General features: G+C 51.7%; 1 protein-coding gene across 1 annotated transcript in view; it reads left to right on the forward strand.

The window, feature by feature from the left end:
- The window catches only part of mrgbp (MRG/MORF4L binding protein), a 56,806-nt gene extending 53,876 nt beyond the window's left edge, over positions 1-2,930 (forward strand). The window contains exon 4 of the mRNA XM_072515353.1: positions 2,221-2,930. Within this exon, the coding sequence (XP_072371454.1) occupies positions 2,221-2,393 (173 nt within the window). The 3' untranslated portion in view covers positions 2,394-2,930. The remainder of the gene's footprint in view (positions 1-2,220) is intronic.
- The last annotated feature ends 12,228 nt before the right edge of the window (positions 2,931-15,158 follow it).

Consider the following 15,158-nt stretch of genomic DNA (forward strand, 5'->3'; position numbering starts at 1 on the left):
ACTAAAGTCCATTAGAAGATAATTGAAGACTGTTCCAACCAATTTAAAATTATTCATCAGTACTGATCCTCTGACAGTGCAGCATTCCCTCAGTACTGACCCTCTGACAGTGCGGCACTCCCTCAGTACTGACCCTCTCACAGTGCAGCACTCCCTCAGTACTGACCCTCTGACAGTGCAGCACTCCCTCAGTACTGACCCTCTGACAGCGCGGCACTCCCTCAGTACTGACCCTCTGACAGTGCAGCATTCCCTCAGTACTGACCCTCTGACAGTGCAGCACTCCCTCAGTACTGACCCTCTGACAGCGCGGCACTCCCTCAGTGCTGACCCTCTGACAGTGCAGCACTCCCTCAGTACTGACCCTCTGACAGTGCTGCACTCCCTCAGTACTGGCCCTCTGACAGTGCAGCACACCCTCAGTACAGACCCTCTGACAGTGCAGCACACCCTCAGTACTGAACCTCTGACAGTGCAGCATTCCCTCATTACTGACCCTCTGACAGTGCAGCACTCCCTCAGTACTGACCCTCTGACAGTGCAGCACACCCTCAGCACTGACCCTCTGACAGTGCAGCACTCCCTCAGTACTGACCCTCTGACAGTGCAGCACTCCCTCAGTACTGACCCTCTGACCGTGCAGCACTCCCTCAGTACTGACCATCTGACAGTGCGGCACTCCCTCAGTACTGACCCTCTCACTGTACGCCACTCCCTCAGTACTGACCCTCTGACAGTGCAACACTCCCTCAGTACTGACCCTCTGACAGTGCAGCACTCCCTCAGTACTGACCCTCTGACAGTGCAGCACTCCCTCAGTACTGACCCTCTGACAGTGCAGCACTCCCTCAGTACTGACCCTCTGACAGTGCAGCACTCCCTCAGTACTGACCCTCTGACAGTGCAGCACACCCTCAGTACTGACCCTCTGACAGTGCAGCACTCCCTCAGTACTGACCCTCTGACAGTGCGGCACTCCCTCAGTACTGACCCTCTGACAGCGCTGCACTCCCTCAGTACTGACCCTCTGACAGTGCGGCACTCCCTCAGTACTGACCCTCTGACAGCGCAGCACTCCCTCAGTACTGACCCTCTGACAGTGCAGCACTCCCTCAGTACTGACCCTCTGACAGTGCGGCACTCCCTCAGTACTGACCCTCTGACAGTGCAGCACTCCCTTAGTACTGACCCTCTGATAGCGCAGCTCTCCCTCAGTACTGACCCTCTGACAGCGCAGCACTCCTTCAGTACTGACCCTCTGACAGTGCGGCACTCCCTCAGCACTGACCCACTGACAGTGCAGCACTCCCTCAGTACTGACCCTCTGACAGTGCAGCACTCCCTCAGTACTGACCCTCTGACAGCGCAACACTCCCTCAGCACTGACCTTCTGACAGTGCGGCACTCCCTCAGTACTGACCCTCTGACAGTGCGGTGCTCCCTCAGTACTGACCCTCTGACAGTGCAGCACTCCCTCAGTACTGACCCTCTGACAGTGCGGCACTCCCTCAGTACTGACCCTCTGACAGTGCGGCACTCCCTCAGTACTGACCCTCTGACAGTGCGGCACTCCCTCAGTACTGACCCACAGACAGTGTGGCACTCCCTCAGTACTGACCCTCTGACAGTGCGGCGCTCCCTCAGTACTGACCATCCAACAGTGCAGCACTCCCTCAGTACTGACCCTCTGACAGTGCGGCACTCCCTCAGTACTGACCCTCTGACAGTGCGGCACTCCCTCAGTACTGACCCTCTGACAGTGCGGCACTCCCTCAGCACTGACCCTCTGACAGTGCAGCACTCCCTCAGTACTGACCCTCTGACAGTGCGGCGTTCCCTCTGTACTGTACTGGAGTGCAGGCCAGGTTTATGTGCTCAAATCTCTGGAGTGGGACCTCAAGCCTGAGCTGCAACGTGGAGTGAAGTGCACCAATCCATGGTGGACAGTTATTAATCTAGGTGTATAATCATACAGACAGTCAGTAAATGAGAAATGGCTGTAGCACAAACGCAACTGGTTAAAAATAATTAAGAATCCGGATTAATAAATGGGTACATTCTGATTCAGTGGCACCAGACTTTGCTTTCAGTAAAATGGATGCCACTGTTTACAGTAAATTCTTCCCACTCCCCCTCTGTACAGACTTGCTGCCAGTGTCTGAGTTGCCCAGTCTTGAGTTCCATTTTAACAGTGATCCATTCAGATTCTTCCGTCTCCAGGTAACGTAAAGGTGGTCGAGAAGCCAGCGGTGAAGGAGAAAGTGCTGGTGGCCGGTGAGGCTGCGACAAAAGAGGTGATTGACAAGAGGAAAAGGAACCGAGCCACTGCCAACCTCCTGAGCGTGAATAGCAACCCCTCCAGCCCCAGCGGAGCCAAACGTCGGCGGGTCTAGTGGTGCCGATCAGCATCTCGGCCGATTGTGGAGGAGGGGCTGGTGCCAGTTTGTGGATAAATTGGCACGTTGGGAATCTGGAACATGTGAGGAGAGCAGCTCTTTGCAACTGGTAGTAACAACTGCAAACAGTTGTAAAATGCTGGTGTGTAGCTGGCCAGCTGTTCATTCAAACTGTTGCAAAGTGAGTGCACAAAGAGCACAGACTGAACTGCCCTCAGCCCAAGAACAGTCACCTCTCATCATCCTCTTGATTTGATTCTTCAGGTACAGCAAAGTGATGTTAACAGGATGCTCCGAGTGACCTTCTAATTCCGTTTACGAGTTCCTTTCCCAGCAGCTGCAATGTCGGACCAGGAATTAACTTGTCGTGAACTGTTTTACCCCTTTTCCCAGAATTTGCAAAGTTGTGGGATGGACTCTTACGGGGTACAGTCTTCCATTTTAACTTTATTCTGTTCATTCATGATTCCAACTTATGTTATATTTGTGGATCCATTTTTCAAAGCGTTTCACATTAAAACCAGGTTGAAAATATTTTTGCACTGTTTATGTGAATTTGACAAGCCCGATGTGTGCAGCTTGGGCAGGATTGGGTGTTGAATGTGTGTACTGCATTGAATCAGAGAAATGTTCAACCTGATTGACATAATTCAGTGCCTGGCGATTACGTTTGGTAAGTGTTTCAGTCTGGAGCTGATGGCCCCTTTGAGGAAAATATTTCAGACTGGTTTATTTTGACATAAGGCCCAGTTTAAATTTACAAGTCACCATCCCATTGTCCCAGCGAATACATGATACTCTGGTCCCCATCGTAGAATCATAGAATTTACAGTGCAGAAGGAGGCCATTTGGCCCATCAAGTCTACACTGGCCCCTGAAAGAGTACCCTACCTAAGCCCACACGCCCACCCTATCCCTCTAACCCAGCAACCCCACCAAATGTTTGGACACGACAGGGCAATTTAGCGTGACCAATCCACCGTACCCATTTAATGACTTTCAGGAGAGTTAAGATTAGAGCAAGTTTATTCCCACTGAATAGGCTCGATGGGCAGATTGGTCCCCTGTGTTCCATTATTTAATGATAACATTCTTAATAATTACACATTCCGGGGCAGCACGGTGGCACAGTGGTTAGCACTGTTGCCTCCGGCACTGAGGACCCGGGTTCGAATCCCGGCCCTGGGTCACTGTCCGTGTGGAGTTTGCACATTCTCCCCGTGTTTGCGTGGGTTTCACTCCCACAACCCAAAGATGTGCAGGGTAGGTGGATTGGCCACGCTAAATTGCCCCTTAATTGGAAAAATAATAATTGGGTACTTTAAATTTATTTTTAAAATAATTACACATTCCTATTGTCTCACGTACACACAAGATTGAAGAATTCACTGTGTCTTAGGCTTTGAACTCCGTGTTCGATTGGCCAGTTAAACATTACATTCTGAAGTACCTGTTCTAAAACCACTCTTTTTATACATTTCTTTAACGCTGGATACTTGCAAATCAGTCATGTTATCAACGGCTTACCTTACCGCATGATTTACTTACTGAGTTTCAGTTTTAAGAAGACCTCCCAAGGTTTTACCTACACTCCGCTGTCAATCACACCATTCACTTAAAGACATTTACGAAAGTACAAGATGCTCTTGCGGGGGAGTTGTCACTTACCTTACGCAAATGCCTCCTTGGAAGAGCATTATTATTAGGAAAGCAACCAGTTAAATTTAAGTTGCATCTTTAATGTGGTAAATCCTCCCAAACACCTTGAACATAAAAGCTTGTACCCAAATTCTTATCCATTAACGTCACCATCTAGCAATCTTTTAATTTCCCACAACCATTTCAATGGGCATGAAACAGGTATACAAAACCCTCCAACAGCATATGGAGCTGGATAAAAAACCTGAATCAATATTAAAGAAACTCATATGAGCCTATTTCTTACAGATGGAATCACTTTTGCAAATGTTGTATTGCATTGTGTGGGGCATTGTGTGGGGGAGGAATGTAAACATTGTTGAGAGGCATTGAGTAACATTGCCAGCGAGGTTCTGCATCAAAGCTGCAATGGGACTTCAGGTTCATAGAATCATAGAATTTACAGTGCAGAAGGAGGCCATTCGGCCCATCGAGCCTGCACTGGCTCTTAGAAAGAGCACCCTGCCCAAGCCCACACCTCCACCCTATCCCCATTACCCAGTAACCCCACCTATCCCCATTACCCAGTAACTCCACCAACACTAAGGGCAATTTTGGACACTAAGGACAATTTAGCATAGCCAATCCACCTAACCGCACATCTTTGGACCGTGGGAGGAAGCCGGAGCACCCGGAGGAAACCCACGCACACACAGGGAGAACGTGCAGACTCCACACAGACAGTGACCCAAGCCAGGAATTGAACCTGGGACCCTGGAGCTGTGAAGCAATTGTGCTATCCACAATGCTACCGTGTTGCCCAGGCTGAGTGAGATCCAAATGAGAAAACAGATTTCATTATCCAAAGTAACCTTGTGACGCTTTCAGGCACTCTGTCACATGAAGGTGAAATAGCAGCAGGCCACAAGTTAGTCATTGTGGGTATTCAGTTAGAGGAAACAGCTGTTAACAATCTCTCGAATGTGTGTGTGTGTGCGCGCACACGTGTGTGACGCTTTTAAACAAAGTTCCCGCTCCACTTTTGATAGTGAATCCAGTCCAGGATTTATTTGTCTTGACTCACTTCCACTGTGACTCAAACTCTGCCGATATCCAGCCAATACTGTCTTCACAATTACTTCAAAATTTGTTTTGCAGTCTGCAGTAAGACATTCAAAACTTTAGGATTATTTTGGAAACCTATTTTCTCACCAGCCGAATCCTTCTCGGCATGTCTGGGATTCCCATGAACAGTATCCTCTTCTATTTTCTGGTTTCTAGAATCAAACGCCCTTTAGTTCCTCTGGAACTTGCGTTCTTGCATATTACTCCATTGTACAACATTTCCTGCTTTGAGCAGAGCCATTAGAGCTGCTTTCTCGCTCCATCCCTGTCTCCAACTGCTGTCCCTTTCAGTTAATAATAATCGCTTATTGTCACATGTGGGCTTCAATGAAGTCACTGCGCAAGGCCCCTAGTCGCCACATTCCGGCGCCTGTTCGGGGAGGCCGGTGCGGGAATTGAACCCGCGCTGCTGGCCTTGTTCTACATTGCAAGCCAGCTGTTTAGCCCACAGTGCTAAACGAAAGCTTTCTCTCTCTCTAAAGTGGCCTCCCGTTGGGAAGCAATGCCTTTTGGTTTATTTATTTTTCACGCCATAGCACTCTCTAAGCACAATAGCATTCCATTTTGAATTGAAACCAACCCCCACATATACAAAACACCTTTGTCCGGCATGAATCTAGCAACAGGTCCCTTCCAGAAACATGAAATTAAACCCAGCTAAAGCTATATCTCACACTTGCCCCTTTGAAATAAGTAAATATTCTTAATCATGGAGAATTCCTTCCACTAGTGTTACATCCACTTTATGCAAACTTAACACGATAAATATCTAACCACAATATTACATTGTGCAATACAATGTTCTTGCTTTGCAATGATACATGTCATTATATAATTACTGATTGAACCAAAACAAAGACAATAACTTTACCAGCATCATCAGAATCTATACACTATCACATTCAGGTCTTGTGTTTCCTTTTCTTCTGGTTTCCAGTTTTCAACTGAAAAGAATATTTAAATCTACAGGGCAATTTTCCTTTTCATCACTTGTAGAAATATTCCATTCTCAAGCCCACTTTCCAAAGTCACATCTGGTAAATTCGCATTTTGCTTTAACACAGTCAAAATATCATTTTTGTACGTTAACATCTCTTGTCAAAATGTCTTCGCTGTTTTGAGAATGTTGTAAGATGTTCCTTATCTTCACTCAAAAGTACTGTTGTACTCTTGCCTTGTTCGTTCTTTTAACTTTTTGTCAACTTGTTGTTTCTCCCAGTCCCATTTCAAACAAGTTCTTTTCAATTCTATTTGAGCCATATCAATAACTTACTCTCTCTGAAGTTTCGTACTTCGTTCTAAGCCTTCTACTTTTTTGCACAAGTTCTGAACTATATTGGTCCGGTTCTCAGTAGAGTTTGAATATTTTTTGGCAAACTTCCCTTGCCTTTCTTCAACTATTACATAATAATCTTTATTATTGTCACAAGTAGGCTTACATTAACACTGCAGTGAAGTTACTGTGAAAAGCCCCTCTTGTGAAGTATCACCGACAAGCATTTTTAAATCAGAGTCTCCAGTCATTGATTCAGAAAGATCACTTTGCAATGTCAGCACGCCTGGTTGACAATTCGTAATTTCCAATTTTGCAAGTACTTCAGTTTTCTTATTGGCCATTGCTGACTTTGATATGTCAGTAATATTACTTGGATCAGCTCTTTGCTCAATTGTCTCAGCATTCTACAACAAGTATTTATTCACAGGAACAACTTTCGAATTGCGACCCTCCATACCCGCCACCTCCTCCTTCATTTCCTCCATTTTGCTTTGAAATTCATAAATCTCGTTGTTTTCACAACAACGTTCTTACAGTTAATTAGTTTTGCTTTTTAATTTTGCATTCAACCAATTATTCTGATTGAACAAAACCTCGATTTCAAGGCATTTTCCATGATACTTCATAAATACTTCTAATGTTTGAAGCTCGCCAAGTTTTAATTGAAGACCAACCCTAGCCGAGTTTGCTTTTTCAACTTTATTCTGTTCAAAGGCTTCACTTTTCCTGATTGATTCTCATGTTATGGGTCCGGGATTACAGAACCCCCAAGTGTTTCATGGAGTTCAACCCACCCACAACTTTTAATAGGTTGTGGTGTGGGAAGCACACGGCGTACTCTCCAGGTGTGATACGGCAGAAATGGACAAATGGTGTTTAAAACAAAACCATGTTTATTCTATGAACTCAAGTTAACCTTTTAAAAACAAACATTGAATATCTTAACACCCATTACTTCAAAGATAACCCCAAAAGACTACAACACTAAATAATCCTTCAAATTGTTCCTTTAAACATCCAAAAGACTTCAAACCTTCAAAAACAGACATTAGGTTACATTCAATATATTTAATAGTCTTTGGATTGCAGACATCAACAGACCAGCTCTGTGTTTCTTCCTGCAGCTCTCAGCAAAACACACACACACTCCCAGCTGCTTCCTCAAACTGAAACTCAAAAAAACAGGAGTGAGCTCAGCTCCCCCCACCCACTGACATCACTTCAGTAATATGATCAGCTCCATTTCATAACGGTACATTGCTTAAACATCCATTTCTTAAAGGTACTCTCACATGACACTCAGTTGTTCTCAGCAGTTCTCATTTTTTTTACATCTGTTAGGTCCAGGCGTATGACCAACATTGAAAATTCCGAACCGCGTATGTCTGGCCCATTCCCAGCCGGTGTGTGCGTGGGAAGCCCGAAGTTCATCGAGACTTGGAGATGCCGATCACAGAGCTGAAAATGAAGATTAGATTTAATTTGTTCACATTAATGTGTAATCATTTTGAACTTTATTTTACGGCACATTTGTGGGACCTTCGCCGTACACGGTGCTGTGGTTGGGAACCTTTGCTTGAGGTGATTGATTGATTTATTGTCAAATGTACCGAAGTACAGTGAAAAGTATTTTTCTGCGGCCAAGAGAACGTACACAGTACACACACAGGAGACAAAAAGAACAATCGACAGAGTACATTGACAAATAGTACATCGACAAACAGTGATTGGTTACAGTGCGGAACAAGGGGCCAAACAAAGCAAATACATAAGAGAGCAGCATAGGGCATTTTGAATAGTGTTCTTACAGAGGGGGAGTCGTTGAGGAGTTTAGTAGCTGTGGGGAAGAAGATGTTCCTATGTCTGGATGTGCAGGTCTTCAGACTTCTGTATCTTCTGCCTGATGGAAGGGTCTGGAAGAAGTGTAGCCATCTGAGATGGCCACCTGCAAAGGACCATGGGAATTGTGGCCAAGCCAGGCCTCAGACAGATACAGAGCTTGTGTGAATTTGCAACCCAGATAGCTAGACCTGATTGAAACCCCCGCTCGTTTGCATTTTAACGGCCCGTTCCCCAGGACAATAGGACTCTAATCAAGCAACCGATACAGCCACAGACTGATCGGCGCCACTCCCTTTACTCAGAGAGCCCAACTACCAAGGTCAATGACCGCTAAGGACCCACCCAGCCACCAAGGCACCCGCCCCTTTATTGGCCGAAATCGAAGGCAGTGATCGAAGCCTGTTGATTATTGGGTCCAAGGTAAAGGACCGCCCAATGTGGGCAGCACGGTAACATTGTGGATAGCACAATTGCTTCACAGCTCCAGGGTCCCAGGTTCGATTCCCGGCTTGGGTCACTATCTGTGCGGAGTCTGCACATCCTCCCCGTGTCTGCGTGGGTTTCCTCCGGGTGCTCTGGTTTCCTCCCACAGTCCAAAGATGTGCAGGTTAGGTGGATTGGCCATGATAAATTGCCCTCAGTGTCCAAAATTGCCCTTAGTGTTGGGTGGGGTTACTGGGTTGTGGGGATAGGGCGGAGGTGTTGACCTTGGTGCTCTATCCAAGAGCCGGTGCAGACTCGATGGGCCGAATGGCCTCCTTCTGCACTGTAAATTCTATGAATTATTAAAGATCTCGAAATCCCAGAGGGATAAAAGGGGACAAAGCCATGTGTTCAGTCTCTTTTGGACCCGGCCTGTGCCAGGCCAACTGCAGCATTACGACCAGACAGGCAAGTTCAAGACCAACGATCGCTACCTGACCGATGAGCCCAGCAGAGACAGAGCCACTTCTTCAAACCAGCCACGTGATCAAGATAAAGGCCTTATCCACTTGCACAGTGCCGGTCGCCTGAAGTTAAGTATAGGTTATAGTCGTTGATAGGTGTAGTTTAACTTGTAGTATATTGTGCTTGCATGTCGAAGTAACCCTTGTGTGTAAATAAACCATCTTTGAACTTGAACTGACTAACTGGTTGTGTGGTCACTTGACCGATATACGGGAAAGCCTTGTGGTTCAGTCAGAGAAACAGAAACACCCACAGTATTGGCGACGCTGTTGGGACATAACATCATATCATAAATAGAGCCTCAGTATCATATTGGCGATTCTAAAGAGCAACATTATTATAGTATTCCGATTGGCAACAGAAGGCAAAGCCTGGGTGGGGTGGGTCTCTGATAATGCTGTCTGCCTTCCTGAGGCAGCGGGAGGTGTAGACAGAATCAATGTGGGGGTGGCAAGCTTGTGTGATGCGTTGAGCTGAGTTCATCACACTCTGCAGTTTCTTGTAATCTTGGGCCGAGCAGTTGCCATACCAGGCTGTGATGCAGCCGGATATGATGCTCTCTATCGCACATCTGTAGATGTTTGTGAGAGTCGATGCAGACATGCCAAATGTCTTTAGCTTGGGTAGGAGGTAGAGACGTGGACCAAGGCAGACTATTAGTGATGGTGACATCAGGAACTTCAAGCTATCGACCATCTCCACTTCAGAGCCATTGATGTAGGTGGGGGAGAGTGTCGTGCTACACTTCCTGAAGTCGATGATCAGTTCCTTGGTTTTGCTGACATTTAGAGGGAGGTTGTTTTCGGTACACCATGCAACCAAGTGATCTTTCTGTAGTCTGGCATGTCGTTGTTTGAGATGCAGCCCACCACAGTTGTATCATTGCTGGGTTAAAGCATGTTCCAGATTACATAAGAAAATGGACCTGCTGCTTCTGCTAGCTTCCACACCTTCTGAAATTTGTCACTTTCTTCCGCCTAAACCAAGCACTGATGCACTTTGCACTTTCTGTACCTTGATAAGATCGGTTTAGTTCCAGTCATGACTCGAATGTGAATGTGTGAGCTGTTTCAATGCCAAGAGTTGGGCTCTTTCTGACACATATTCGCAGGAACATCTGGGACTGTGCAAGATCCCACTTCAGGAACAAGGCAACAGTGAGTCTACAGTGATGCCCAATCCTCTAAATTCTGTTTGGTTTGGCACAGTGACTCGAGAATGTTCAGTAGAGATCGTTTCAGATCTGGAATCAAAGACCCCACTGCTTACTGAGGTGAGAGACTTGTGAAACTGGGGGCATTCTGCAGAACTGGATTTGCAGCTGGAATGAACTGGTTAAAATTATTTATTCCAAATGTTGTTGCAATCTCATTGTCTTGTTTAATCAGCTCTGTGGCTGAACAATGAATCTTTGGCCACTCCAAGCAACCATTTCAGTTTCATAGCTATTTTGACATTCGCAGACAATGTCAAAGATAAATCTGCTTCCAGAAAGATCTAACCAGTTTGTGTAAATGCTCCTTGCATTTGGATCGTTATTGCAACGGCAATCTCCCCGGGTCTGCAGGGTGCTCTCCTCAAACCAAACACAACCTTGAAACAAGGAGATTTGGAGAAGTGAGTTGAAAGGAGAGGGAGTGAAGTTTAAGGACTGAGTGTTCACAAACACACAGCCGCTCAGATTGAGGGTATTTCCCTGCCCACCATTCACGGTGCACCCATTGTACCCACCCCCACTGTGACCACTCACCTACCTCAGCCACTCCCCGAGGCAGTTTCTCCATTGGTACTGACTCCGAGCCATCACACACTGACCTCTCTCTCCTTGCTAATCATCTCTATCTCCCTCCCTCCTCTCCTCACTCTCTATCCCTCCTCTCCTCATTCCCCCTCCCCTCTCCTCACTCACCCTCCCCCTCTCCTCACTCCCCCTCCCCTCTCCTCACTCACCCTCCCCCTCTCCTCACTCCCCCTCCCCCTCTCCTCACTCACCCTCCCCCTCTCCTCACTCCCCCTCCCCTCTCCTCACTCACCCCTCCCCCTCTCCTCACTCCCCCTCCCCCTCTCCTCACTCACCCTCCCTCCCTCCTCACTCACCCTCCCTCCCTCCTCACTCACCCTCCCCCTCTCCTCACTCACCCTCCCTCCTCACTCACCCTCCCTCCTCTCCTCATCCTCACTCACCCTCCCTCCCTCCTCACTCACCCTCCCCCCTCTCCTCACTCTCCCTCCCTACTCCTCACTCCTCCTCTTCTCACTCACCCTCCCTCCCTCCTCACTCACCCTCCCTCCCCTCCTCACTCACCCTCCCCCTCTCCTCACTCATCCTCCCTCCCTCCTTACTCATCCTCCCTCCCCTCCTCACTCACCGTCCTCCCTCTCCTCACTTACCCTCCCTCCCTCCTCACTCCCCCTCCCCCCTCCCCTCACTCACCCTCCCTCCCTCCTCACTCACCCTCCCTCCTCTCCTCACTCCCCCTCCCCCTATCCTCACTCATCCTCCCTCTCCTCACTCACCCTCCCTCTCCTCACTCTCCCTCCCTCTCCTCACTCTCCCTCCCTCCCCTCCTCACGCCCTCCCTCCCTCCTCACTCGCCCTCCCTCCCTCCTCACTCGCCCTCCCTCCCCTCCTCACTTGCCCTCCCTCCCCTCCTCACTCACCCTCCCTCCATTGCTCACTCACCCTCCCCTCTCCTCATTCACTTCCCCTCCCCTCCTCACTCGCCCTCCCTCCCTCACTCTCCCTCCCTCCCCTCCTCACTCACCCTCCCTCCTCACTCTCCCTCCCTCCCCTCCTCACTCGCCCTCCCTCCCTCCTCACTCACCATCCCTCTCCTCACTCTCCCTCCCTCCCCTCCTCACGCCCTCCCTCCCTCCTCACTCTCCCTCCCTCCCCTCCTCACTCGCCCTCCCTCCCTCCTCACTCGCCCTCCCTCCCTCCTCACTCACCCTCCCTCCTCACTCACCCTCCCTCTCCTCACTCTCCCTCCCTCCCCTCCTCACTCACCCTCCCTCCTCACTCTCCCTCCCTCCCCTCCTCACTCGCCCTCCCTCCCTCCTCACTCTCCCTCCCTCTCCTCACTCTCCCTCCCTCCCCTCCTCACGCCCTCCCTCCCTCCTCACTTGCCCTCCCTCCCCTCCTCACTTGCCCTCCCTCCCCTCATCACTCGCCCTCCCTCCCCTCATCACTCGCCCTCCCTCCCCTCCTCACTCATCCTCCCCTCTCCTCATTCACTTTCCCTCCCCTCCTCACTCGCCCTCCCTCCCTCCCTTCTCCTCATTCACTTTCCCTCCCCTCCTCACTCGCCCTCCCTCCCTCCCTCTCCTCACTCTCCCTCCCTCCCCTCCTCACTCACCCTCCATCCCTCCTCACTCTCCCTCCCCTCCTCACTCGCCCTCCCTCCCTCCTCACTCGCCCTCCCTTCCTCCTCACTCGCCCTCCCTCCCTCCTCACTCACCCTCCCTTCCTCCTCACTCACCCTCCCTCCCTCCTCACTCTCCCTCCCTCCCCTCCTCACTCGCCCTCCCTCCCTCCTCACTCACCCACCCTCTCCTCACTCTCCCTCCCTCTCCTCACTCTGCCTCCCTCCCTCCTCACTCACCCTCCCCTCTCCTCATTCACTCTCCATCCATCCTCACTCACCCTCCCTCTCCTCACTCTCCCTCCCTCCCCTCCTCACGCCCTCCCTCCCTCCGCACTCGCCCTCCCTCCCTCCTCACTCACCCTCCCTCCCCTCCTCACTTGCCCTCCCTCCCCTCCTCACTCACCCTCCCTCCCCTCCTCACTCACCCTCCCCTCTCCTCATTCACTTTCCCTCCCATCCCCTCATTCACTTTCCCTCCCATCCTCACTCGCCCTCCCTCCCTCCCTCTCCTAACTCTCCCTCCCTCCCCTCCTCACTCACCCTCCCTCCCTCCTCACTCTCCCTCCCTCCCCTCCTCACTCGCCCTCCCTCCCTCCTCACTCACCCTCCCTCTCCTCACTCTCCCTCCCTCCCCTCCTCACGCCCTCCCTCCCTCCTCTCTCCCTCCCTCCTCACTCGCCCTCCCTCCCTCTCACTCTCCCTCCCTCCCCTCCTCACTCGCCTTCCATCCCCCCTCACTCACCCTCCCTCCCTCCTCACTCGCCCTCTCTCACTCCTCACTCGCCCTCCCTCCCTCCTCACTCACCCTCCCTCCCTCCTCACTCACCCTCCCTCTCCTCACTCTCCCTCCCTCCCCTCCTCACTCACCCTCCCTCCTCACTCTCCCTCCCTCCCCTCCTCACTCGCCCGCCCTCCCTCCTCACTAACCCTCCCTCTCCTCACTCTCCCTCCCTCCCCTCCTCACGCCCTGCCTCCCCTCCTCACGCCCTCCCTCCCTCCTCACTCGCCCTCCCTCCCCTCCTCACTTGCCCTCCCTCCCCTCCTCACTCACCCTCCCTCCCCTCCTCACTCACCCTCCCTCCCCTCCTCACTCACCCTCCCCACTCCTCATTCACTTTCCCTCCCCTCCTCACTCGCCCTCCCTCTCCTCACTCTCCCTCCCTCCCCTCCTCACTCACCCTCCCTCCCTCCTCACTCTCCCTCCCTCCCCTCCTCACTCGCCCTCCCTCCCTCCTCACTCGCCCTCCCTCCCTCCTCACTCGCCCTCCCTCCCTCCTCACTCGCCCTCCCTCACTCCTCACTCGCCCTCCCTCCCTCCTCACTCACCCTCCCTCCCTCCTCACTCACCCTCCCTCCCTCTCCTAACTCTCCCTCCCCCCTCTCCTCACTCGCCCTCCCTCCCTCCTCACTCTCCCTCCCTCCCCTCCTCACTCTCCCTCCCTCCCCTCCTCACACCCTCCCTCCCTCCTCACTCGCCCTCCCTCCCCTCCTCACTTGCCCTCCCTCCCCTCCTCACTCGCCCTCCCTCCCCTCCTCACTCACCCTCCCCTCTCCTCATTCACTTTCCCTCCCCTCCTCACTCGCCCTCCCTCCCTCCCTTCTCCTCATTCACTTTCCCTCCCCTCCTCACTCGCCCTCCCTCCCTCCCTCTCCTCACTCTCCCTCCCTCCCCTCCTCACTCACCCTCCATCCCTCCTCACTCTCCCTCCCCTCCTCACTCGCCCTCCCTCCCTCCTCACTCGCCCTCCCTTCCTCCTCACTCGCCCTCCCTCCCTCCTCACTCACCCTCCCTTCCTCCTCACTCACCCTCCCTCCCTCCTCACTCTCCCTCCCTCCCCTCCTCACTCGCCCTCCCTCCTCACTCACCCACCCTCTCCTCACTCTCCCTCCCTCTCCTCACTCTGCCTCCCTCCCGCCTCACTCACCCTCCCCTCTCCTCATTCACTCTCCATCCATCCTCACTCACCCTCCCTCTCCTCACTCTCCCTCCTTCAACACAAATCAACCCTTCACTCACCCACACCCCCTCTCCTCACTCTCCCCTCCCTCCCCTCCTCACGCCCTCCCTCCCTCCGCACTCGCCCTCCCTCCCTCCTCACTCACCCTCCCTCCCCTCCTCACTTGCCCTCCCTCCCCTCCTCACTCACCCTCCCTCCCCTCCTCACTCACCCTCCCCTCTCCTCATTCACTTTCCCTCCCCTCCTCACTCACCCTCCCTCCCTCCCTCTCCTAACTCTCCCTCCCTCCCCTCCTCACTCACCCTCCCTCCCTCCTCACTCTCCCTCCCTCCCCTCCTCATTTGCCCTCCCTCCCTCCTCACTCACCCTCCCTCACTCCTCACTCGACCTCCCTCCCTCCTCACTCACCCTCCCCCCCTCCTCACTCACCCTCCCTCCTCCCTCTCCCTCCCCTCCTCACTCGCCCTCCCTCCCTCCTCACTCGCCCTCCCTCCCTCCTCACTCGCCCTCCCTCCCTCCTCACTCACCCTCCCTCCCTCCCTCTCACTCTCCCTCCCTCCCCTCCTCACTCGCCTTCCATCCCCCCTCACTCACCCTCCCTCCCTCCTCA

Source organism: Scyliorhinus torazame, chromosome 8, assembly GCF_047496885.1.
Source record: "Scyliorhinus torazame isolate Kashiwa2021f chromosome 8, sScyTor2.1, whole genome shotgun sequence".
NCBI classification, from domain to species: domain Eukaryota; kingdom Metazoa; phylum Chordata; class Chondrichthyes; order Carcharhiniformes; family Scyliorhinidae; genus Scyliorhinus; species Scyliorhinus torazame.